The 26,197-nt window shown below is 42.2% G+C and overlaps 1 protein-coding gene across 3 annotated transcripts in view; it reads right to left on the bottom strand.

Annotated features, from left to right (window-relative positions):
• The window catches only part of RTN1 (reticulon 1), a 180,178-nt gene that overhangs the window by 78,728 nt on the left and 75,253 nt on the right, over nt 1–26,197 (bottom strand). For all 3 annotated transcript variants that reach the window (XM_070418958.1, XM_070418938.1, XM_070418947.1), the window contains exon 2: nt 5,803–6,576. In XM_070418958.1, coding sequence (XP_070275059.1) covers nt 5,803–6,576 — 774 coding nt within the window. The remainder of the gene's footprint in view (nt 1–5,802; nt 6,577–26,197) is intronic.

Raw genomic sequence — 26,197 nt, 5'->3', positions numbered from 1 at the left:
CAGATTTTGCAAACAAAAATGCAAGACACCCAGTTAAATTTGAATATCAGCTAAAAAATGACTTTTTATTAATATAAGTGTGTCCCATGAAATTTGAGTTTTTATTTGGCAACCCTACCTACCTCCAATTGAAAACCACGTGTTAGAGCATTCAGAAAAGAAGGCTCAAGGATCTTGCTTCATTTACTCAAGAGTTGGGTTTTTTTTTATTGTTTAAGGTATTACAAATAGTAATACATATGTCTCCTTTTTTTTCCCATTGACCTCCCCCCTGCCTCCTTCCTTCCTCCCCAGCCCCCCCCCCCTGACCCCCGCACTTGCCCTCCCCTCCTGCCCCCAGTGTCTTGCATCTATTGGTTGTGCTTATATCAGCGGTTCTCAACCTGTGGGTCGCGACCCCTTTGGGGGTCGAACGACCCTTTCACAGGGGTCGCCTAAGACCATCAGAAAACACATATACAATTACATATTGTTTTGTGATTAATCACTATGCCTTAATTATGTTCAATTTGTAACAGTGAAATTGGGGGTCACCACAACATGAGGAACTGTATTAAAGGGTCGCGGCATTAGGAAGGTTGAGAACCACTGGCTTATATGCATGTATACAAGTCCTTCGGTTGATCTCTTACTCAAGAGTAAGGATGTTATTAGACAACTGTGGGGTGTGGGAGGAAGGGGCCTGATGGGTTTCATCTCGGGCAAGTAAAGGTACTACTTTTAAAAGAATTCATCCTTCTTATGAGTCAAAAGGAACTAAATAGATCGTGTAGACATTGCCCTCCATCTTCTTTTTCGATTAAAGAGAGAAAGAAACATCAATGACCGGAATCGAACCGCGACCTTCTGGTTCACAGGTTGATGCTTAACCACTGAGCCATGCAGGCTGGGCTGCCCTCCATTTTTAATGGGAACTAAAATTTAACAAAGTGCTGGGAGGAACCTGGGAAAATTTTAGACCAAAAGAGAAGTTTTCCTACTCTCATTTAAAACCTTATGGGAGTTTAGCTAAGATACTGGTTGTTATGTGTCAAGACTAACACAGCAAAGCTGGAAACAGTCAATAAAAATAATAAAATAGAATGGAGAAACTGAGGAGGTTAGAACCACCCTACCTGGGAGGATGTGTTTGCGGCCACTGCTAATAAGGACGATATGATTAAGAAGGATAAAAGGAAACAGGAACACGGCCAGTTTACCAAGTTGCAGTTGCCAGTGTCCAACTGTGAATGATGCTGCCATCCGGTGTCCCCTCTGCTGCTGGCTGACTCTCCCCTCGTCACTCAGAGGGATCCTCTGAAAACACGAGTCTAATCCTGCCGCTCTCTCCTCCCTTCTCCCCACTCCAGCGACAGTGACTTTCCAGCGCAACTTGAACACACAGGACATTCCCAGCTGCAGCTTCTTCACTGGCTGTCCTTCCTCAGCTACCGGCTTGCTCCCTCATCCCATTCAGGTCTCTGCTCAAAGCCACCAGCAAAGCAAAGCCTTTCCTCACCTCCCCACCTCCCCATCCCTCTCTTTCACTATATCTTGTTTTATTTTTCTTCATAACCATTGTAACTACCTAATGTTATATTATATATTCATTTACTTGTGTGTAAGTCTTCCCAACTAGAACGCAAGCTCCATGCAGGCATTAATCTTGTGATTCATCATAGACCCCCAGTGCTGATGGTACAATGCCTGGAGTAAATGGCTAATGTATATTTGTGGAATGAATGATGGTACTTCCCAGCTTAAACCCTCTGATAGTTTCCCATTGCATTTGGAACAACATCCAAATTCCTTATCCTAGTACATGAAGCCTTGAATAATCTAGGCCCCGCCTACCTTTCTAACTCAGTTCTATTCCATACTTCTTCCTTACTCCTTTACACCGTCTTCCACAATTCAGCCTTGGGGCCTGTGCATTTGCTATCCTCTGTTCCTGGGCCCCTCTCTTTGAATTGTGGGGTCCTTCTCCTCATTCAGATCTCAGATCACATGTCACATTCTCAGAGAGGCCATCCCTGACCCTTCACACCCAACACTCTATCACTCTTTATAGCACTCACACTCCATAAACACTACCTATTTATGTGTTTCCTTTTATTGTCTTCTCTCACTAGCAGGTAAACTCCATGAGCATAGGGACTTCATAAATCTTGTACTGCAATGTATCTGGTGTCTCGCACATGTCTGACATAGAGAAGTCACTCAATAAGTATTTCTTAAATAAAAGAATGAATTTTGAAAATGTGTAGGAGAATCACAGACCTCATCAATGCAAGGAAATAGCAATAGTAGTTTTCAAAGAGTTAAAATTAAAATTGGCCCTGGCCAGTTTTGCTCAGTGGATAGAGTGCCGCGGCCTGTGGACTAAAGGGTTTGATTCTGGGCAAGGGCACATACCTCAGTTGCAGTTTCAATCCCAGCCATGGCCAGGGTGCATGCGGGAGGCACCTGATTGATGTGTCTTTCTCACATAGATGTTTCATGTTTCTTTCTCTCTGTCTCTCCCTCTCCCTTCCACTCTCTCCAAAAATCAATGGAAAAATATCCTTAGGTGAGGATTAACAAAGACAATTAAATTAAAATTGATTTACCTTTTATTGCTCCTTTCTTTTTAAGGGAAGCTGGGTGCTTTAATGATGACCTCTGGATTATTGGCCTTTCTGAAGCTAACACCTCAAAAAAATCCATGACCACCAAAACAAGCTCTAGGTGTGTGTGTCAGAAACAACATGGTGCCCATGGGTCAATGGGCTGGTGCACCAGGGAAATTATGATTTATCTGAAATGCCTCACTTGTACTTTTGACTGATATTTGCTGAGAAGAAACTTTCAATATTTAAAAATGTAAGAATTTTTGCCTCTGTACCTCAGTGTATAATTATTTAGCAAGATGAAAACAGTTATGTTGGAGGAAGTTACAAAAGGAAATAGTCTACTGGAATTGAAGAAAATATATTAGACCCCTTGCTTAAGCTTCAGGGTCTGTGACTGAAATTGTTCTAAACTAGAATTTCTCCTGATTCATGATTCACATGATTAGAAATATTCCCCAGAATTGGTGATTTTCTTATTTATTACACAATGATAAACAGAACTTTTTTTGTTTAGAATGTTTTCCTTTCCCTCAATTTCTATGTAGGATCTTATGTAATTCTTGGTATTTGCCTTATCTGTTGGCACTGGAAATGGCAGAGTGACCCAAGACCCAACAGATGTAATAAAGCCCCAATTGTCCAGTGTCTATGGGTAGAGTGTCATATGATGTCAGGGACTCACAAGTTGAGAAGGGGGTTAGGCTAAACTTTTGGGATAAAAAGAATAAGGAGAAAAGTCTCAATGACAAGCTGATTCCTTCTATCTCTTCTATTAATTTTATTCTTACCTGCTGTTTTATGACTCAGGTATTATGAGGTAGAGGACGGGCGAAGAGAGGAGCTGAACATGGGAGAGAGCTGTGTAATAGGATAAGGGACTTTCTCTTTCTTGAATAAACTTTGCTTAGGATGTTTATTTGGAGAAACTACAGAGAAAAACATTGCCCTAACCCCACGCCGTCAACTGGGCAACTCAAGATCATAAAACTCTAAGGTCATGTGAGACATATCTGTTTTTGTTTTTTCTTGAAGTTTCTCCAGATGGTTATTAAAAAATGAAAATTCCATAATAATAATTAATGAACCCTAATTAAGTCTTTATTATCAACTTTGTAAATTTCAATTTGTACACGAGGCATGTGCCATGTAAGTGGACTTATATGCGCTGGGGTATTTCACTCTTCCTAAAGACTGGCTGAAGTTCTTCTCGACTGACCACCAAGCAACCCTGGAGCTCTGTAAAAGACAGCTAGTAATGTAGCTTCCATCTTCAGAGCATCTATATCTTTATCTCATGGAATAGGATTGTCGGTGCATTGCCAGAAAGACTACAAGGAGGCTTTGAGACCCAGCTATGTCCCTATCGCGTGTTGTAGGCTGGGACAACTCACATCTAATGCACTGGGGGCCTCAGCTTCCTTATTTGTCATCTTAATTTATATTTTATGGAAAATTCACTGTACCCTCATACCTCCTGTCCTTGTACCTTCTCAGATTAGAAGGCCGCCCCTCCTCTTCACCTGTTTATTTCCTCCTGCTCTTTTAAGAGTCACTGCAGGTGCCAGTTCACCTGGGGAGCTGTTGGACCCTGCTGCTCCTCAACACTCTATGTTTTCCTCTCTCAGAATACAAATCACACCAGAGTCTATTTTCTTGGTCAATTGCCCCACTAGAGGGCAGGAACCGATTTATGTTTGTTTTTTAAAATTCTGTCATCAGTACTTAGTAGAGTGACTGACCAAAAGAACATGTGTGCAAAGTGTTTGTTGAGTGAGTGAATAAATTTGAAAATCAGGGACTTGGCGCAGTGGATTTTTAAGACCCCCTGGAACTTTATAGTTGAATGAGTCTGAGGTAAGGTTGGGGAAGGGGAGGAATTGATGCTAAATCTTTAGGGAAACAGGATAGCAGGGACTTCCATTAAGTCCACTTCATTCTAACGCTTCGACTTACTGCAGTATCAGGGTGTAGAGCAATCATTCCTAATCCTGCGGTTTTGGATTTGTTTTAAGAGTTCAGTGGAAGCTCATTCATCTGGGGTGCTGAAAATCACTTTTTATAAATCACTTTTTAGGTTTGTAAATCACTTTTGGGTAGGGTCAGAATGCCAGCCACTAGAAACAGGGAAAGATTCAAGGCCCTCAAACTGTCCTCTTCATCCTGATGCCTCATGGGCATTCACACACAAGATGGAGATGCACATGGGATGGAAATGCATATAGGGTGGGAGATGCACGGGGTGAGGTGGGGGAGCTCCTGCTACCACTCTGGCCTTTTCCAGATAGAGGTGTCCCCCTTTGTACTGAGAGTATGTATTAAGTGTGGCTTTAACATCCTGCCTGAGCCAGAGTAGACAAACGTTCAAGTTGAATAAAATCACAACCTAGGGGATTTCACACTTTTAAAAATTCTATCCACTGCAGACCCGGGGTCCAGGGTTCGATTCTGGTCAAGAGCATATGCCCAGGTTGTGGGCTCAGTCCCCAGTGGGGGGGGGGGGGGGCGTGCAGGAGGCAGCCAATCAATGATTCCCTCTCATCATTGATGTTTCTATCTCTCTCTTCCTTTCCCTTCCTTAGGATAAACTGAGAGCAGCAGTTTATCCTTCTGAAATCAATAAAAATATTTTTAAAAAATTCTATCCAAATAAATCCTTCAGTTTTAAAAAATAAAATTGTATGTAGATCTTCAATACATTAAAAGATAAAAATGACAGTGCTGAGATTTAAGGGGGAGGAGAGAAGTACTCTTTGGTAGGTTACCTCTCATTGTCCATGACCCTCCAAAAGCGTGAGGCTCACTCCCCATTCATTTTACAGACTTGGAGCTGGGGCCCTGCCCAAGATAACCCAGCTGATCTCAGGGGAACAGCCAAGATGCTCACCACATGATGCCTCCAGGATGTCTGGGAGTTAAGCTGCCCTAGAAGTAGGTGGTACCTCCCTCTCTGCTCTGAACGGCAGACCCACATGAGGATTTAATGTTCCCAGTGTGTCATTCTTTCCCCTCAATAGAAGAAAGAAACATTACAAAGCAAATCTGATAGGACTTTAACAACTATCTCAAATCTCAGCCTTTGTACATGGGCACAAGACTGGAAAAGTTGTATGTTAATAAGTAAAGTTGAGACTTGACTGCAAGTCTTGATTCCTTAATATTCAGATTTCCATGTGCTGGGTCTTCCCAAGGTAGGGAATACCAGTTTCCTTACCTGTTCCGAAAGACGGAGGAGTGATGGATTCTGGGCTGTCATCTTCAGGCTCTGAGACAGTGACAGTAGGGACTGTGTCAGGACTCGGTTTCAGACAGATATCTTGCTTCTCAGGGGTCTTCTCTTGGGTAGCAGTTTCAACAGAAGGCTCAATTTCAGTCAGTGTGATTTTGATGGGGGCAGTGACCAGGGAGGCTCTATGGTGCTCTTCAGAGAGATCATCTATATAAGGAGCAAATGTTGATTCTTCAAATAAATGGTCCTTGAGGATTTTTCCCTCCACAGGAGCTGCTTTCTCTGGTTCAAGGGCCTTTTCAGATTTTATTGAGGTTTCAGTGTCCTTATTCTTAAAGTCAAAGTCTTTTTCTTCCAACTTGGGGTGACGTTGCTCCTGATAGCTCACCTCCTCGGGCCTGGTTATGTCAATGTACTTGTAAGCTTCTGCTTTCATCTGGTCCAGGGGGTCTGCTAAGATCTTGTTCACTTCGGTGGACTCTGCAGGAGTCATCTCTATTCCAGAATCAGAACTAAATAAGCCATGAGGCTCCGTCCCAGGCACGTCTGGTAAGCAGGGCCCAGAGGTACTCAGCTCCTCAGGGCTCTCTGATGTGGTGATGTGGCCATTTTCTTTCTGAAGAATTCCAGTGAAATATGTGGAATCCTCCTGAGGTGGGTAACAGATGTCTGAAATCAGAGATGTGTAGCACGCTCCTTCCCCATCCTTTGATGCTGTTGAAAAGGGATGATCCATGGCTCGGGAGACATCTGCCACACCTAGGAACCAAAATAGCAGCAGACAGTGAGTGGGTGCTGGGCTGCAATCTTCTCTCCTGCCTAACCCACCACCCACCCCTGCCCTGTGGAGACACAGCATCCTGTCTCCTCCACACCTCGGGGTTCCCTCTCAGCACCAGCATGTTTATTTCTCTTGTCTCCCTGATAGCCCCCAGCTGACTACAGAGGCTCACACAGCTGCCATGGCCAGAGAAGTTGGGGACAGATCCCAGAGGACTAGAAAGTTGCTTTTCAACATCAACTACCTCAATACACAGTGACTTGGTCTTACTTAGTATTATTCAACAGAAGCCCTCTTTGTATCTAAAGCATTTATGACTCTTTAAGCTGAGGTGGAAATGTAGGCTAATTCAGGTCTGAAAGTGCAACAATGGGATAGTCGACTGGGGAGAGGGGCTGCTATTGGACTCAGAGCTGGAAGAGCCCAAGAGACCCTCTCGTTCACCCCTTTCCTTTAGGGACTCCTGCCCCACCTGGATGGGTGCCATCCCTTCTCTTTTTAAAGGTCCTCAGAGAAAGGGACTCCTAGTTTTCCGATGGGCTCATCCCAAAGTGGTATCACCTTAATGGTGTTCTTCCTTATTTCTTCAGTTTTCTCATTTTGTTTCACTCTCATTCACTCATCTACTGCCCATTCTTCGCCTTCCAGTGATACTCACAATGGCCTCCCGGGGATTTCTTAGTTCCACTGTTGGTGCTAAGGACAAAACAGGTTTCCAAGTTGGAGTCTATAGAATGTTTTCACCTGCTCTTCATTCTACTCATAAACCAGCCAAAAGTTCATTAATAGGCAGAAGAGGAAAACCCTCTATTAATTTTCTTGGCTGTGAAAAGTGATAAGGAAGAAAACTAATAATGTTTATTGAGGTGTTGCTAAATGCGAAGCAGTTGGATTTTACCTAATTCTTACAACTATTTTATAAATTAAGTCCCACACTCTCAACATAAAAGCACATCACACACACACACACACACACACACACACACATACACACACACACACACACACAGAGACAAACACACACAGCTCTCAAAACACATGCAAAGAATATTCCAGGTTAGGGTACCAACTCATAAAAGTAATAAAAGTAGTAGCTGTAATAAAATAGTAATAGCTAATATTTGAGTGTTTGTTGTGTGCCAGACATAATTCCAAGCTTTTTATTAATATTGACTCATTTAATAATCATAGCCATCTTAGGAGATTGGTACTATTAGCTTCATTTCACAGATGAGGAAACTGAGGAACAGAAAGGCTACGTACCTCACCTAAGATCGCACAGGTAGAAAGCAACACAGCCAGGATTCAAACCCCAGTAGTCTAGAAGTCAGGAAACTTCCCCTCATGCCCTGTGCACCTTCTTAAAATCAGTTTGTGACATTTATTTTTTTTTCAGTAATTTTGAATCTAGTTAGCATTATCACAAGTAAACTTAACTTTTGCATTTTCCTAGCTGTTTCCTTGGTTATACAAGTCATTGTTTGTCTAAGGCAGTGGTTCTCAACCTTCCTAATGCCGTGACCCTTTAATACAGTTCCTCATGTTGTGGTGACCCCCAAACATAAAATTATTTTTGTTGCTACTTCATAACTGTAATTTTGCTACTGTTATGAATCATAATGTAAATATCTGATATGCAGAATGTATTTTCATTGTTACAAATTGAACATAAACAACTCAGCGACTGGCCCCAGGGTTCTTTCTGCCTTGCTTCACCAGATAATTCATAAACTCTGCAGCCATCTGGTCTCACAACTTTGTCTCCACTGGTCTTCACAATCTCACATTCCACCAGCTTTTCAAATCCTTTCACTCTCCAATTCAAACTCGAAGCTCTGATTAATATAAACTCACCATCACTTCTCTAACACTTTATCCTTCCAATCTTTACATCAAAATCTCTGACCTCAAACCATGAAGTTAAGCAGCTTTAAATGCCCCCCCTCCATGATGAATTTGCTGATCACACCTGTCAGCACTTGACTCCTTCCTATTGTTCCCCCTCTTCTTTCCTACAGCACCTAACTATACTGAGCATGTGGAATGTATGACATACGACTTCTCTATGTCCAAGTTATCTCCTAGTAACCTGTCAGCTCCTGGAGTTTGATGCTCATGGTTTGCTCACTATATTGTATAGTGGGCACCCAATACAAAATGAATGAATGAATGAATGAATGAATCATCACTCACTCAATCAATCACAAAAACAATATGTAATTATTTATGTGTTTTCCGATGGTCTTAGGCGACCCCTGTGAAAGGGTCATTCAACCCCCAAAGAGGTCATGACCCACAGGTTGAGAACCGCTGGTCTAAGGGGAATGAAAAAAGCACAAAGCCTCTTCTCCATTCTAGCACTTTCCTGCCTCTGCACCTTGGCACTCGCTGATTTCTTTGCATGGACCTCTCTCCCCCCAGATACCTGTATACCTAACCCCCTCATGCTGATCTTTGTCCACGTCACCTTCATAAGGGAGATGACAATGTCCACTACCTACAACCTGTCCTGCCTTCTCCACTCCGTGGCAATCCTGTTCCCTCCTACCCTTCTCTACTTTTTCTTCCTGTATCATTTGCCTCCTCCTAATATACTATATAACTAACTTATTTACCTATTACTTATGTATTGATTGTCTCTCCTTGCTAGGCATGCTCCATGAGGGCAGGAATCTTTGACTATCTGTTTCACAGAATAGTTCAACACCTACACACACTAGGTACTCAATAAATGCCGGAGGCCGGTCCATCCTTGCTGCTTGACGCAGTCGCTGCAGGAAAGAGGCATCTGCACAGCATGTGTTTCAGGGGACCTGGCGTATGTAGCATACTGTTTTTAATATGTTTGCTCCCTTTAGCGCCATGTGTTTTAACCAAGGTCACCTCTCCGAGAAAGGTTGTTTCCCCAGGTGGGGATCTTTCCCTGAGGTTAGGGAGGGGATACAACCCCTTAATTAAATGCCAGGCGGGTAATTAAGCTACATGGTCTTTACTCCCTGGAATGGAGATGAGAAACACCTTAACCCTTGTAATAGAAATTGACGGGATTAAAATCGGCTGGTATAAATACGGATGTAATAAGACAATAAACGTCAGATCCTCATCAGTTCCTAACCAGAACTCCGACCAGAACTTTGGCTGGAGATCCTGGCTATAGGTCCTGACTAGGCTGCTGACCACCTGAAGGCTGTCTTCGTGTCATTCCTTCTTCGCCGACTCCGTCCACACCTTTGGGGACCCCTGGACCTGCTGGGATTGGACCCCAGCAAATAAATATTTGTGAAATTCAAAAAGTGTGAATTTTAGAATTAAGCACAAGTAACAGGATTGTGTGAGAAGACAGGTTGGCAGATTCACCCAAATCCTAAGGATACTCACTTCACTCAGCAAGTGGCTTAATCTTGTAACTAGTTCAAAAGTGTACATTTCAGGGAAGCTTCTAATTGTACTTCCTTTGCACATGGCAGCCCCTTTTCAGTTTGAGCTATAGCAAAAGGAATAATATTAGTGATGAGCCTTATTGGCTACCATATATAGACCACCAATGAAAAAGCTAATAAATTTAAATTCATGTGTGCACACACATCTTTATCCTAAAGAATTTTAAAAGCTTCTTTCATTATATGGGCTCAGCCTACATGTAGACCTTACTAGAGACAGGGAAATCAATCCTGAGATATTTCTTTTTAAAAAAATATATTTTTATTGATTTAGAGAGGAAGGGAGAGGGAGAGAGAGATAGAAACATCAATGATGAGAGAGAATCATTGATTGGCTGCCTCCTGCACGTCCCCCACTGGGGATCGAGCCCACAACCTCAGCATGTGCCCTTGACCAGAATCAAACCCGGGACCCTTTGGTCTGCAGGCTGACACTCTATCCACTGAGCAAAACCAGCTAGGGCAATCTTGAGATATTTCATTACAGACATTTGGATCCTGGGATTCTCTACCCCAATTATCTGGAACCACTTCCACAGGTTAATAAGTAATTGTGCACCAGGAAGTAAGGAGGGTTTGCCCATGGATATACATTGTCTGGAGGTGTAGGGGTGGGGAAGGGGATGCTTTCCTGATAAATGCACAGTAGGAGGTATTCAGGGCTGCTCATGATCATTATCATTCACCTCTCACTCCATACTTCTATTTCAGAGGCCACCACCAGGCTCCCAGCTCTTATCACCTGTACCTGGCATAGTGCATAGCCCTCCAGCCCAACGTCTCCTGACACTAGTTATCACACTAAGCACAACTCAGCGACTGGCCCCAGGGTTCTGCCTTGCTTCACCAGATAATTCGTAAACTCTGCAGCCTGGCATTGGAGACGATGTGCATGCCATCTGGTCTTACGACTTTGTCTCCGCTGGTCTTCACAATCTCACACTCCACCAGCTTTTCAAATCCTGTCTTTCACTCTCCAATTCAAACTCGAAGCTCTGACTAATATAAACTCACCATCACTTCTCTAACACTTTATCCTTCCAATCTTTACACCAGAATCTCTGACCTCAAACCATAAAATTAAGCAGTGCACCAGGAAGATGAATTTGCTGATCACACCTGTCAGCACTTGACCCCTTCCCATTGTTCCCCCTCTTCTTTCCTACGGCACCTAAATATACTGAGCATGTGGAATGTATGACATACGACATACAACTTCCCTATGTCCAAGTTATCTCCTAGTAACCTGTCAGCTCCTGGAGTTTGATGCTCATGGTTTGCTCACTATATTGTATAGTAGGCACCCAATACAAAATGAATGAATAATGAATGAATGAATGAATGAATCATCACTCACTCACTCAATCAATAAACAAATCTGTTAACTTAAAAACATTCAAACCTGTAAAGAATTTTTGTGAGTTTATTTGAGCCAAACTGTCAGCAATTGCCGGGAAGCAGAATCTCAACATATTGGGATAATGCTCTGGAGAATGGTGGTTTTTCACCTTGTTTTATACATTACAATTAAAGGAGGAGATGTAAGTGGGTTACATGAAATCCACTGGTGATAGATTAGGGAGGCGGGAGAGAGCAAAGCAGGCATGGGGTGGGATGGGGGGGGTGGTTGGAAGGGAACCTCTGGGATTGGATAAAAAGTGAAATGATAGACACATGCTTCTTTTACTTAGATGGGTACAGGATAGTTAACAGTCAACAATTAACATAACAATAACAATGAAGAAATTTATGGTCTCAGTCCTGGCGCACAGGCGCGTTTGGTTGTGCCCTGAGGGGTCAGGAAAAAGGGAAGTTACAAGTTACCTTGACATTTCACAGGAATGTTATCTTAGATGCAAAAAGACAATAGGTGCAGTTAAAAGTTGACCTTTGTCAGGGAAGATATGGCTCAGGATATGACTACCCACTATAAACTACTTTTAGTTAAGGTTTTAATTTCAGACCGTCCTCTGTGATTACTTTAGGTCTTTGAGTTTGCAAGACTGCAGGCCTTCCCTGAGCTTGTCAGGTTAGCAGGTGGCCCCTTTTTTCATTCACAAATTGATCAATCAATTTATTCTATGCAGCTACTGAGAACAAACTAAGACTAATTGATACAAGTTACAAAGAGGATGTGTTTAATGTATCAAGTGAAAGAACAATCTAGAAAATCGAGTTATCCAACAATGGGACAGGGCTGCATCTCAGAAACAAGAGTGCTCTGATCCTGGGGCAATCAGATAGAGGGGCCCAGCGTCTGTGTAGGCAGGAACCAGCATTTGGTGAGAAGTTGGATGAAACAACCACAGAAATCCCTTCCAACTTTCTATGATGTATGTACTGATTGGCTGCCACTGTAGTTGGACACGACTTCCTTTATTGCTTCCTTACTTGTAAAACAGTATCAATATAATTTTCCCTGAGGTGAAAATTATATAGGGACTTCCCAGACGTATGGTAACAATTGAGGGCCTAGAATCTAGCGTACACCTACATTAAAGGAGAGATTATAAACAGAATCAACTTGGGAGGAATTTCCACCCCTGAAATTCATATCCTACTACCTCTGTCTTGACCAGAGCGCCCAGCATAAAACTGAAAGGACCCCTTTGCCACATTCTTCAAATACACCAACTAGAGGAGGAAGAACAAAGTCACTTGTGTAAATCACACATTTAAATGGGACCGTGTCAGAGCCCTCATAAAAGCAACAAATCATCGAAATACTCTGAATGTGGCCATGCCCCATTTTCTTAAATTGCGCCAAGTACCCTGAAAGAGTCTCAAGGCTCTAAGTTATTGAATTTGAAAATGTACATACATTCCAGGGTACCTATCAGTCAGAACTCTTGGAAACAGAAAGCCCAGTAGACAGTAAATTATGCGAGAGCAGAGTCCTGTGGGATTGTTGGAACTGGGAAGCCAAACTGAGCCTCGGGCTCATGAGAGCCAATTAATTCTTGTCAGCTCTTCCTGCAGAGCTGGCAGAAGCGAGGCCTGAGAAAGAGAGCAGGGGCCAGTGACCCCAGGCGGGGACCAATATTGTTACACTGTTAAATACAAATCCACTAAATAAAAGCTCTTTCCTTGCTCAGACGAGAAACTACTCCTTGCTTTCTATTACCAAGGGTTCCTTGGAACATCTGATTTCTTTCTCTCCAGCTGTTTTCTTGGCCATCTAGAAGTCCAATTCCTGTGGAAGAAGATATACAATGGGTGGACCCACAGGTGCCCTCTCAGGAGGTGGCTGGACAGGAGGGCACCACAAGTTCAGTTACCTGGATGCATTTTAAATGGGATTGGTTTTTCAAATTTTCATTTTACAAGTAATATTTCAGGGAAATGCTTATAATAAAAAGTAAAGACTCAATTGGTCACAATTTCTAGTCAAAAGTCTGGTGAAAGAAAGATGAAAGTAAGCTCAAATTATTGCCATTAAATAAATCACTTGTGCTGATAAAACCAGCGTTATGTAGTCACCAATGTTCTAGACCAGATATATTTATCATGATCTAGACAAATTCCATAATCTCATAAAGGGGAGGTGTTTTATTTAATTTAATTCTTTGGAAATACTAAGGGATGAGGCGACAAAGATGACTTGCTGAAGATGGTTTTACTTTCCGTAAGGGAAGTTTCAATCCCAAAATTCTAGTTCTGAGCTCTGACTTGTCTTCACAGAATCAAGTTCATTCAATCGGTGGCCGACAGCTTAGGTTTGTATTCAGGCTCTACTACTGTCAGTTGTCAGACTCTTGGCAAGTTAGCCTCTCTGGGCCTCAGTTTACGCATTTTTATTTTTATTTTTATTGATTTTTTTATTTTTATATTTTATTGATTTTTTTTTTTACAGAGAGGAAGGGAGAGGGATAGAGAGTTAGAAACATCGATGGGAGAGAAACATCGATCAGCTGCCTCCTGCACACCCCCCACTGGGGATGTGCCCGCAACCAAGGTACATGCCCTTGACCGGAATCGAACCTGGGACCCTTGAGTCCGCAGGCCGACACTCTATCCACTGAGCCAAACCAGCCAGGGCCAGTTTATTCATTTTTAAAGTGGGAGTAATAATAGTTCCCCTCTTATCAGGCTGTTAGGAGGATTAAATGAGATGATGCACTTAGCTCTGGCCGGGCACACAGTACACAATAAATGAGAGCTGTGGAGTTTATTTTTACCTCTATTTTGCAAGGAGGACACTCAACATTTGCAACATATTACCACTTGTCCATTCAGTAGAGCCAATCCACATTCATATTGCCCGCTGGGATCTACCTTAGATGCTAAAGTCCCCAGACTGCAAGGCCACTGCTGTCCGCAGAGTTCCATGAGTAGGTGGTTGCTTAAGTACTTTGTAGTGATGCTACTGACACAGATCTGTCACAATTGTGGTGATGGCTGATGCAATTGTGAAAAGTTGAATTTACCAAGACAATATTCAATGAAGAAACGAAGAAACCAGTGTTTGGCACCCATGGATGAGCTTTCTCCCTTGCGGGTGCTCATTCTAACCCCTCAGGGTAAAGATAAAGGGTCTGTGGTTTAAGATGACACTTACATAACTGAACTAGAGGCCCAGTGCATGAAATCGTGCATAGAGGGAGGGGGGTTCAGCTGGCCCGGCCCCAATCAGGACGGATCGGGGCTGGGCCTGTCAGGAGGAGGAGATGGCAAGAGGTTGGCCAACCAGCCCACCTGGATCAGGGCCCCTGATCAGGGCCAGGCTGGCTGGGGGAAGGGGCTGCCATGGGGAGGGGCTGTGGGTGGTGGGCTGGCTGGCCCTGTCCCCAAATGGGGTGGGTAGGGGGTGCTGATTGGGGGCCAGTGGCCTGGGGGAGGGACCATGGGTGGAAGCCAACCGGCCCTGCCCCTGATTTGGGGGGGGGGGGGGGTGATCAGGGGGTGGGCAGCCAGGGGGAGGGGCTGTGAGCCAATCAGGATGGTAGGGGCCCATTGGGGGCGTGGCCAGCCGGGGGAAGGGGCTGCAGGAGGTTGGCCAGCTAGCCCTGACCCCTATTGAGGTGGGGTGGTGATCAGGGGCAGGGCTTGCTAAAGGGAGGGGCTGCAGGCTGATTAGGGTAGTGGGGGCCCATTGGGGCGTGGCTAGCTGGGGGGAGGGGCTGCAGAAGGTTGGCCGGCCAGCCCCACCCCCTATTGGGGTGGGGGGGTGCGATAAGGGGCGGGCCAGCCGAGGGGAGGGCCTGTAGGCCTATCATGGTGGGGCAGGCTGATGGGGGCACGGCTGGCAGGGTTGAGGGGGAAAGGGAGGGGGCATTTGGCCAGCAGGCCAGCTCTTGATCAGGGTGGGAGAGTCCAATCAGGGGCAGGCCGGCATGGGGGAGGGGCTGCAAGGTTGGCCACCAGCCCCACCCCCTCACCAGCGGTTTGCCAGCCACAATGGGTGTCATGGCGACCGGTTGTTAGGTCATTATGGCACAAAAGGTGCTCCATGTACCTCCTGGTGACTGGTTGTTTGGTCGTTTTGGTCATGACGCCTCTTGGCCTTTTGTTATTATGAGAAAACCCTTCTTACCACTTTGAGATAGGAACTTAGAGAATGCCAGAAAGATCGCTTATAACAAAGGGTTTTCTCAGCACAGAGGTAGATATACTCCATTACAGAAGCATCTGGTTTAAAAACAAAACAAAGCAAAACCACCAGTTACTGTTTGAATCGAATCAATAATAACAGGTATAGGAAACATTGGTCCCAATGAATTAAAAAATATTTCTAAAGGGGGGGGCATAATTTTTTAAAACCTGGAATGACAGTGGGTGGAGGGAGAGGTACACATCCAAATTTAAGAATTAAAGACCAGAATCAGTGACGCACGAAGTGAATCTGGATTCACTTTTCCAAAATCGTTTGCCCTTAGGCTGCCCATGTGATGGATGGCAGCAGCCTGCACAGAGGTTAGGCTATGCAGCTCTTTCTCCGAAACGCCCACTTATCTTTTCTGAGTGCTGAGAAATCAGCAGCCCCACAGTGTGGGGGCTGTGACACCTCTGACAACAGAGCCACCCAGGATGGATGGGCATGCCAGGGAGGCTCCGGGAGCCTCTCTGTCACCTCGAAAACATTCTCCTTCTGAATTTAAGTGGCCTGTGAATTAACATGACAAATGGGTGCTGAGAAACCCAGGTACACTCATTCTTTAACATTTTATCTATGCGATTAGTTAACAGGGTGAAAAAGAAACAAATGAGCTTGCATTCTCTCGCAAAAGACTCTAAGCCAAAGCTGATGACATGCTTGGGTGTTTAAGAATATGAGTAACTACTCTTTCTTTTTCCAGATCACTGCCTTATTTAAAGCTTGCCCGCCAGGATAACAGATTTAGCTGTTGGGATTGCAAAATGAATGCTTAATACAAAATGATTCAGCAAGTTTGAGGGTTTCCTGTCCCCTCTGAAGAGCCAGGGCTTGCACTGTCTGCAGAGTTTTCACTTGAGCAGAAAATTCTGTTAGAGGAAAAAACCTGGCCTGGCCCAGGAACCCCTGGCTAAGTGTCTCTGCCAGTCCTCACAGCGCCTTGGAAAGAATAGAGCGGCGGCGTGTTGAGATAAAATGGGAGCGGAAGTTCTGATGAGCCTGGAAGAGCGAGATATTTTTTGCCCGCTGTTCAAGGGAGGAAATGTGAGTCTATGGCTTTCTCTGGGAGACAATCCTTGGGGGAGGCTGGGAGGAGGTGAATATTATTAAAAATTTACTTTGATCTTAAGAAAAAGGCCTTAAAACCCTACATAGAGTCTCATTACTTTTTAAAACAGCTTTGTTGAAGTTCACAAACCAGAAAATTCACTCAAAGTGTATAACTCAGCAGTTTTTGTATATTCGCAGTTATGCAACAGTCTCCACTATCCACCCACCTACTCTCAATGGTTTCCACACAGAGAAAGTTCTGAGTTACCTCTGCCACACAAAAGAAAGGCTAATTTTGCTCTTCGACTTCCAAGGAAAATAATTGTTCTCAGTCATAGTTCCTCAACGCCAGGTATACATAAATAGTAGCAAAAATGTGCACTATAAATTTCTGGTGGCACTTTAATGGTTTTTTTGCTCCCTTCCCCTACAGAGAACCATCTGGCTGCCCCCCATGATTCCTTTCACATGACTGTTCCCCCTCGCTTACCAGCTAGACCCTTCTCACCTTCTATTTAAATGACCGTGATAGTTCCCTGTGTTCTCCAGCTTCCAGCCTCCCCTCTTCTGTGTGCCGCCCTGCACGTGGCTGACACACTCATTTCCCTAAAACACCACTTTGCCATGTCAGTTCTCTATTCCAGGGCCCTTGGTGGCCATCTTTGCCCATCCACTGGCTTGGAATTCAGGACCTTCATCAATGAGGTCCCCATTTATCTTTGTCATTTTCTTTCTGAGCCTGCTCAAGAAACACACCATGCAAGCCCACAAACATGAGATTCAGCTTCTGTTTTTATTCAAGCCCTTCCCCTCAACTGAAAGGCTCTTTCACTTCTCCCCCAATCCACCTAAAGTCTCTGGTAATGTCTCAGCTCCTGTAGAGATTCTCCCCCTGCACCCCACTCCTCAATGCTGTTCCCCTCATCTCCATCCCAAGGGCTATGCCCCTTCATTTGGACCCATGGGTTTTTCTGCCTTTGTCACCAGTTATCTGTTGACTTGCTGAGAACCATGTCTTCACTTCTTCATATCCCTGAGTCTCCAGCACTGTGCTTTGCACATAATACGCGCTTAGTAACTACTGACTGGATAATTACCTCCATATTCCATCTGACTGAGTTACAATTAAGAACTTTTAGAGTAAGCTTTCCCATCAATCATGTTTTTATCCGGTCAAAAAGGTTTGCTGAACATCTGCCTTATGCAAAGCACTGAAATAAAGGACATTTCCATACAAATGTAGGCTTAGTAACCCAGTGTGTCATAAACCTTCACCATGAAGCCATTGTTTGCAACTGGAAGTTCAGGTCCCCCTGGCTGCTTGTGGCAGTGGTGCTGGTGGGTGGTTGGGTCTCTTGGGGGATCACAATTAGAGCAGGGAGGTCCCATGTGGAGCCTCACATATTCTATATCATGATTCATCTTTCTGGTCAGGCCTAGCATTATTGGAAGGAAATAAGGAATTACTGGAAAGGTTCTTTAAAGTTGTCTAATTCAATCCCCTTCCTATCCTAGGATCTCATCCACAAGATTCAGGATTGACCATCTCCCAACCTTCGTTTGAATATTTCCATTGATGGAAATGTTGCTATGCAAACCCAATTATTAATAAGTGTTGTAGTCAAGAGCCTAGGCTGTGGAGTCAAATACATGACTCTGAATACTGACACCACCATTTACTAGCTGTGTGACCATGGGCAGATTTCCTACTACCTTTGTGCTTTAGTTTCATCTGATAATAATAATTATCACCTCATGGGATTATTGTGAACACTACATGAGATGGTGGAATCAAAGCACTAAGAATCACATATTAAGGGCTCATTATTTTTTACATTGAACTTAAATCTACCTCACTGTTGTTTCCAGACTTTAGTCCCACATTTGTCTTCAAAGTCTATTACTGGAAACAGACACCTCAAATAATTAGAAAACAATACCACACATAAAGGGCTAATCTCCCTAATATATAAAGAGTTCCTAGAAATCAAGAAGAAAAAGACTATCAATTTTTTTTTTTTTTTTTTAGATCATGGATGAAGAATGAACACTTTGCATAGAAATATTTAAACAACCCTAAAATGACATTTCTCCCTTTTCAGATTGGGAAAAATTCAAAGAACGTTGGCAATACACTCTTTGATGAGGCTGGCAAGAAACAGGCAGTCATGTTCAGAGAGGTCTGATAGATGTAGATATGATATAACCCCTAAAGAGGGCAATTTGGCAGTGCCTATCCAACTTACAAAAGCATTTACTCTTTGAAGCAGCAATTTTTCTTCGAGAAATTATTCTATAGATATACCTGCACATTTACAAAATGAATGTGAACAAGGTATTCATTGCAGTAAAGTTTGAAATAACAAAAGTTAAAACCAACTCAAAAGTCCATGATCAGGGTTTGGTTAAACAAACTATGTACTGCTACACATAAACTATTATATAATTAGTTGTACAATAGAATGAAGACCATCTCCATCTAGTACTGATAAGGAAAAATTTTGAGATGAAAATTGTTTAGTGAAAAAGCAAAATGCAGCATATGTGTTATAGATATAGATACAGGTATACAGAAGCAGAAAGACTGCCAGCTCTCATGTAAGAAAAGGAGGCAAAGAATATGTATTTGCATTAGCTTGTATGTGAATAAAGAAACACTGGTAGATACTCAACAAACTAATTATTAATCATAAGGGTGGGACAGGATAAAGAGTAACAGAAATAGAAAAGAGACTTTTCGTGGTATACTTATTTTTTTAAAAATAATTTTACCTTTCAACCAAATATATGTATTGCTATTTAAATGTTTAATTTCATTTAAAAGCAAAAAAAAAAGAGAAAACAATGGGGGATGATAGTAATAGTGTTGCACAAACAATGATGGGAGCCCCCGATCCAGCTTCCTTCTTCCATATGACAAGTATTCAAAGATCTGAAGATAGACATGTTCTCTCTAGATCCCATGGTTCAGACCAGAACCTTCTTTGTTCTACTTTCACATGTCTTTCATCCTCACACTGTGAGCTCCTTGCAGTCTCACATGGATTGCACTTTGTATCTTACTATTTCCCTCAGCAAAGCACACTTACTGGTACATAGGTTTTGTTTGGTAAATACTCATGAAATGAATCAATGAATATGTTTCCACACTCATCATACTGGTTAGTTTGGGACTCTTTCATGGGACTCTTTCCCCTCTGAATTTTTATTCCTTCGATTTAAACTTTCTATTTTTACTCACAGCATTTTATACTTGCTGCCACATATTAGCTCATGTTGCATTTGTGTCCAACTAAGACATGTGGGAACATAATTTGTTGTTGTTTTTGCTAAATAACAGCCTAATTAAAAAATGCACTTTTAGCCACGGCACGGAGCATATTTTATAAATTTGAAAAACATTAAGTTAGATGCACAGAATTTTCATGCTAATTGCCTACAACCTGCATCTATCTACCAGAACAGATTGAAGAAGACTCTAGAAAGGGGATCTACCCCAGTCTGTAAAAATCCACGCAATCAAGCTAAGCTACAGTTAGGATTCCTCATTAGAATGTGTTTTGTAAAGGAAATTCTATGGACACACAGCACAGGGCCATCCTTGTTGAGCTGCCACCAGTCCATACTCTGTCTTGACAAAAAAATAGAGGTCCTTTCTCTGGTGGACACCACCTGTGCCAGAGGTGTGCATCCTCTGCTGAAAGTCTTAGATTTTGTGCCAATGTTGGGAATTGATCATAGGTCACAGGATTTAAACAATGCTATATACACTGACATGCTTTGAGAGGTACACAAGGAAGGACAAATGAGGATGACTGAGGGATAATTCTGTTAGAAAGTTAACACGGTATGTCACACGACATGAAGTGGTACGAAGTACATCATGGCATGCTGTGTGGCATGACATGGTGTGGTGTGGTGCCATGTACTGTGCTGTGGCGAGCTAAGGCATGACGTGACAGGGCAAGCAGTATAGTGTGGAGGACATGGCATGGTGTGTTGTGTGGTACGCTCTACGGTGCAGCATTCTGCAATAGAAAAACCAAAGGCTTAAATAGTGTATGAGGCATTTTTTAACCACACTCATGCTATTGATAAAGGAACTAAAGCTTAGAGAGGTTAGGGGACTTGCTCTCAGGAATACAGCCATAAATGACAGAACCAAAACTTGGATTTGGGGCAATCTGACTCCAAAGCGAATGTTATTAGCAGTCTTCTTAGAATTCCTGTGAGGATTAAGGAGTCTGACTGTGAGATGGCCCTTGGGAAGCTGAGAAAAATACCACATGAACTCTCTCATTTATGGGTAATAAGAAACATTATAGACTGATGAACAAAAATGGATACAGAGGCAGAGCAGCATTGAGCAGAATGTCAAACTATAGTGGGAACCCTGGGGATGGCTGGGGGGAGTAGGAGATCAACCGAAGGACTTATGTGCATGCATATGAGAATAACTAATGGACACAAGACACTGGGGGGTGGGGGAAGCCAGGGAATGTCAAGGGGGAGAAAAAAGGAAACATGTGTAATACTCTTTGTAATACTTTAAGAAATAAAATAAAAAGGAGTCTGACTGGTTTGTGGCTGGCTTCTCAAGCAGAGCTAGATGGATCTGAATTTGGAATCACGGCACAGCTAATGATGCAGCAAAGTAGAAAGAAATCATCTCTGCACCTAGTAGACTCAATGGTTGATCAATGTTTTTTTTTTGTTTGTTTGTTTGTTTGTTTTTATTTTTCGCTAAAAGTATTACAAAGGGTATTACATAAGTGTCCTTTTTTTCCCCCCTGCTCTTGACAAACCCCTGCCCTCCCTTACCCCCCAGTGTCTTATGTCCATTAGTTATGGTTATATGGATGCATACAAGTCCTTCGGTTGATCTCTTAATCCCCTCCCTCCTTCCCCCCAACCCTCCCTGGCCTTCCCACTGCAGTTTGACAATCAGTTTGAGGCAGCTCTGCCTCTGTATCTATTATTGTTCAAAAGTTTGTAATGGTCTTTATTATCCATGAATGAGTGAGATCATGTGGTATTTTTCCTTCATTGACTGGCTTGTTTCACTTAGCATAATGCTCTCCAGTTCCATCCATGCTGTTGCAAATGGTAGGAGTTCCTTCTTTTTTATAGCAGCATAGTATTCCATCGTGTAGATGTACCACTGTTTTCTAATCCATTCATCTACTGATGGGCACTTAGGCTGTTTCCAGATCTTAGCTATGGTGAATTGTGCTGCTATGAACATCTGGGTGCATATATCCTTTCTGATTGGTGTTTCTGGTTTCTTGGGATATATTCCTAGAAGTGGGATCACAGGGTCAAATGGGAGTTCCATTTCCAATTTTTTGAGGAACCTCCATACTGCCTTCCATAGTGGCTGCACTAGTCTGCATTCCCACCAGCAGTGCACAAGTGTTCCTTTTTCTCCACAACCTCTCCAGCACTTGTCGTTTGTTGATTTGTTGATGATGGCCATTCTGACAGGTGTGAGATGGTACCTCATTGTTGTTTTGATTTGCATCTCTCGGATGATTAGTGACTTTGAGCATGTTTTCATATGTCTCTTGAAATCATAAAAAGCATCTTCTCAGACCACAATCAATGTTTGTTTCATAAATATACTGTTAAGTGGTTGTGGCAAGGAAGTGCATGTTTTAGGACTTACATTTTACTAAGAATACATCAAAGTAGATTTCAAACTCATAGGCTGGACACTTTTTTGAGGTACACAGGCAGAAGAGAATGCTTTTGTTTTGAAAGGCAGTTGTCATTAGCTACCATTTTGCCTTTATACATTATGCCTTCTTCCTCAAGTTTTCAAAATCTAACTATGTTCTGCCAGTCATTGGATATTTGAACTTTATTTTTGGGTTTTGAGCATTCCTAATTTCAAACACAATCTCATGTTGGAACACAGGCTATCAGAATAGAAACAAGTGAATGACATTTTGGGACAAATTAGCAAAAAACTGGAATTCAGGACACATCACTTGGTAGACTCAAAGGCAAACCCTTTGATTTTAACACACACAAACATATACACTCACATGCAGCCAAGATAAAAATACTGAACATGTAGAAAATTTATTCTGCTTGGAATAAAGAAACTGGACCCCAGAGGTTGCCATACTAAATCGAGGAAAGTGACAAGAAAGATTAATGTCCTTTATCAACAGTAGCATTCATGTTGCTCCTCTGAGCTATCTGACTCTGGGCCAAGGTAAACTGTGTGCTTAAAGCAGGACAATAACTCAGCCGCTGGTGAGCCAGAGTGGGGAGTATTGATCCAAATGGCTCTGAGTGCTCAGTCAGGAAACTACATCAAGGTTCTTCCCACTTTCCTTTTAGCCTCAGGAAGAAAAGGGACAATAAATAATAAGCAATACATTCAAAACATGCATGATTTCTGACATCAATGCAAACTTTCAATCAACTGCACATGCTAAGGGGATAATGAAAATATTGCATCTTTCTAGTAGAACCTACCTACATGATGATCAATGCATTGTGTTTTTACATTGTGAACTAAAAAAAAAACCCAAAAAACAACAATCCCACTTACCATTGCAACAAAAATATTAAAATACCTAGGAATAAGTTTAACCAAGGAGGTAAAGGATCTATACTCAGAAAATTACAGGACACTGAATAAAGAGATAGAGGAAGATATAAACAAATGGAAGAATATACCATGTTCATGGATTGGTAGAATCAACATCATTAAAATGTCCATACTACCCAAAGCAATCTATATATTCAATGCAATCCCCACTAAAATAGCAACGGCATATTTCACAGACCTAGAATAAACTCTCCAAAAATTCATCTGGAATAAAAAAAGACCCTGAATAGCTGCAGCAATCTTGAGAAAGAAGAACAAAGTTGGAGGGATCACAACACCAGATATCAAGCTATATTACAAAGCCACTGTCCTCAAAACTGCCTGGTACTGGCATAAGAACAGACATATAGACCAATGGAATAGAACAGAGAACCCAGAGATCGACCCAAGCCATTATGCTCAATTAATATTTGACAAAGGAGGCAAGAGCATACAATGGAGTCAAGACAGTCTCTTCAATAAATGGTGTTGGGAAAATTGGATGGATACATGCAAAAAAATGAAACTAGACAACCAACTTACATCATTCACAAAAATAAACTCAAAATGAATAAAGACCTTTAATGTAAGATGGGAAACCATAGAAATCTCAGAAGAAGACATAGGCAGCAAAATAGCAGATATTTGTCATAGCAATATCTTTACCAATACAGCTCATAGGGCAATGGAAACTAAGGAGAAAATAAACAAATGGGACTACATCAAAATAAAAAGCTTCTGCCTAGCAAAAGAAACCAACAACAAAACAACAAGAAAGTCCACTGCAGGGGAGAACATATTTGCCAATGTTATCTCCGATAAGGGTTTAATCTCCAAAATTTATAGGGAACTCATACAACTTAAGAAAAGGAAGATAAACAATTCAATCAAAAAATGGGCAAAGGACCTAAATAGACACTTTTCAAAAGAAGACATACAGAAGGCCGAGAGACATATGAAAGCATGTTCAAGGTCACTAATCATCTGAGAGATGCAAATCAAAACAATAATGAGGTACCATCTCATACCTGTCAGGCTGGCTATCATCAACAAATCAACAAATGACAAGTGCTGGAGAGGATGCAGAGAAAAAGGAACACACGTGCACTGCTGGTGGGAATGCAGACTGGTGCAGCCACTGTGGAAAACAGTATGGCATTTCCTCAAAAAATTAAAAATGAAACTTCCATTTGACCCAGTAATCCCACTTCTAGGAATGTCCCAAGAAAACAGAACACCAATCAGAAAGGATATATGCACCCCTATGTTCACAGCAGCACAATTCACCATAGCTAAGATTTGAAAACAGCCTAAGTGCCCATCAGCAGATGAGTGGATTAGAAAACTGTGGTACATCTACACAATGGAATGCTATGCTGCTGTAAAAAAGAAGGAATTCTTACCACTTGCAACAGCATGGATGGAACTGGAGAGCATTATGCTAAGCAAAATAAGCCAGTCAGAGAAAGATAAATATCACATGATCTCACTCATTTGTGGAATATAATGAACAACAGAACTGATGAGCAAAAATAGAACCAGAGTTATAGAAGCATCAAACAGACTGTCCAACCTATGAGGGAAGGCATAGGGGTGAGGAGGTAAAAGAACAACCAAAGGACTTGTATGCATGCATATGAGCATGACCAATGGACACAGATGGGGGAGCAGGTGGGGGCATGTGCTGGGGATTGGGGTCCGCTGGGAGAGGTCATTGGGGGGAAAAGGAGACTTATGTGAAACTTTAAACAATAAAGAATTTAAATTAAAAAAATACATTGTGTTTTTAGGAATTTGGAGAGGGTCGCTATTGTGAGGAAAATGAAATGTGCACTGGGGCTTTGAAAATATGTATAACTGTTGCGAGGCAGAGGAAAGCAGTAGGAAATTATTTTATGGACAGAGATAATAGCAAAGGCTTAGCAATGAATAGAAAAGAATCCTGACTCCAATAGGAGAGACTGAGAAGCAGAGGACACTGCATTTCTTTGTTTGTAAGATTTCATAAAATGAGAGCAGAAGCCAAAGCCAATGTGTCCTGGAAAAGGAACCAGCAACCAAGAATTATGTCAATAATTCAATACGAGCATTAAATTTTCATGACTTTTTAAAAACTTCTAAAAATAATCTGCCGACGTTATCCCCTACATCTGGTGTTGGGGGCCCTCTAATCGTGACTCCTAAGAATTACATTTTGTTTTAGTTAAGGACTGACATCACAGATTGAGCCATAAACAAAAGGCAATTCCACTTAAGTGTTGTTGTTTTGTAAAAATGCGGCTAACAATTAGCTGGAGTTAAATCTTTCCCTCAGCACAAAGGGGTTTTCAAAATAAATGCTTCTTGCAAAGAGAGGTTGGAAAGAAATCAGAGAACGCAGTCTTCGCTTTCCTAAGTGTGTAGAAACAGGTCTTCTGTTCTATCTTTGTTTTTATTATTTTTGCTCCAAATGCACAAATGTTATTCAACATCTTATTTTTTATTACCTGGAGGTTGGTAAGGTAGATGCTCTTATACGTGAGAAGAAACCCAGGGTTAAAGCAGAGCTATCTAGCGGCCCGTTAGTTGCTGCTCATTGTTTGTCAGTTGCTACCAGAGAGGCTTGATTTTTTTAAATGAACCCCTTTAAGGGAATTCTTTAATGTAATAATTTAATACTTCAGATTTCTTCTCTAAATGGAAAGATTAGTCATTTTAATATTATTTCTTAACATATCTTTATATCCTACACATGAATCTTTTCTTCTGACTAAAAGACATGGGAGAAAACTTAGAATGTGTTGAATACTTGCTATGTGCCTGCCAATCACCATGATAGGTCTCAATCAATGCCTAAAAGTCCCAATCATGCCAATCAATAAATATGTGGAAATTCTAAAGTTGAGTTTGGGTAATACCATGAGATTTATGAAGAC

This window comes from Myotis yumanensis, unplaced genomic scaffold (genome assembly GCF_028538775.1).
Source record: "Myotis yumanensis isolate MYYU_CA2020_CCGP unplaced genomic scaffold, mMyoYum1.0.hap1 SCAF_1, whole genome shotgun sequence".
Lineage (NCBI taxonomy): Eukaryota > Metazoa > Chordata > Mammalia > Chiroptera > Vespertilionidae > Myotis > Myotis yumanensis.
This window is presented reverse-complemented; position numbering and strand designations above follow the sequence as displayed.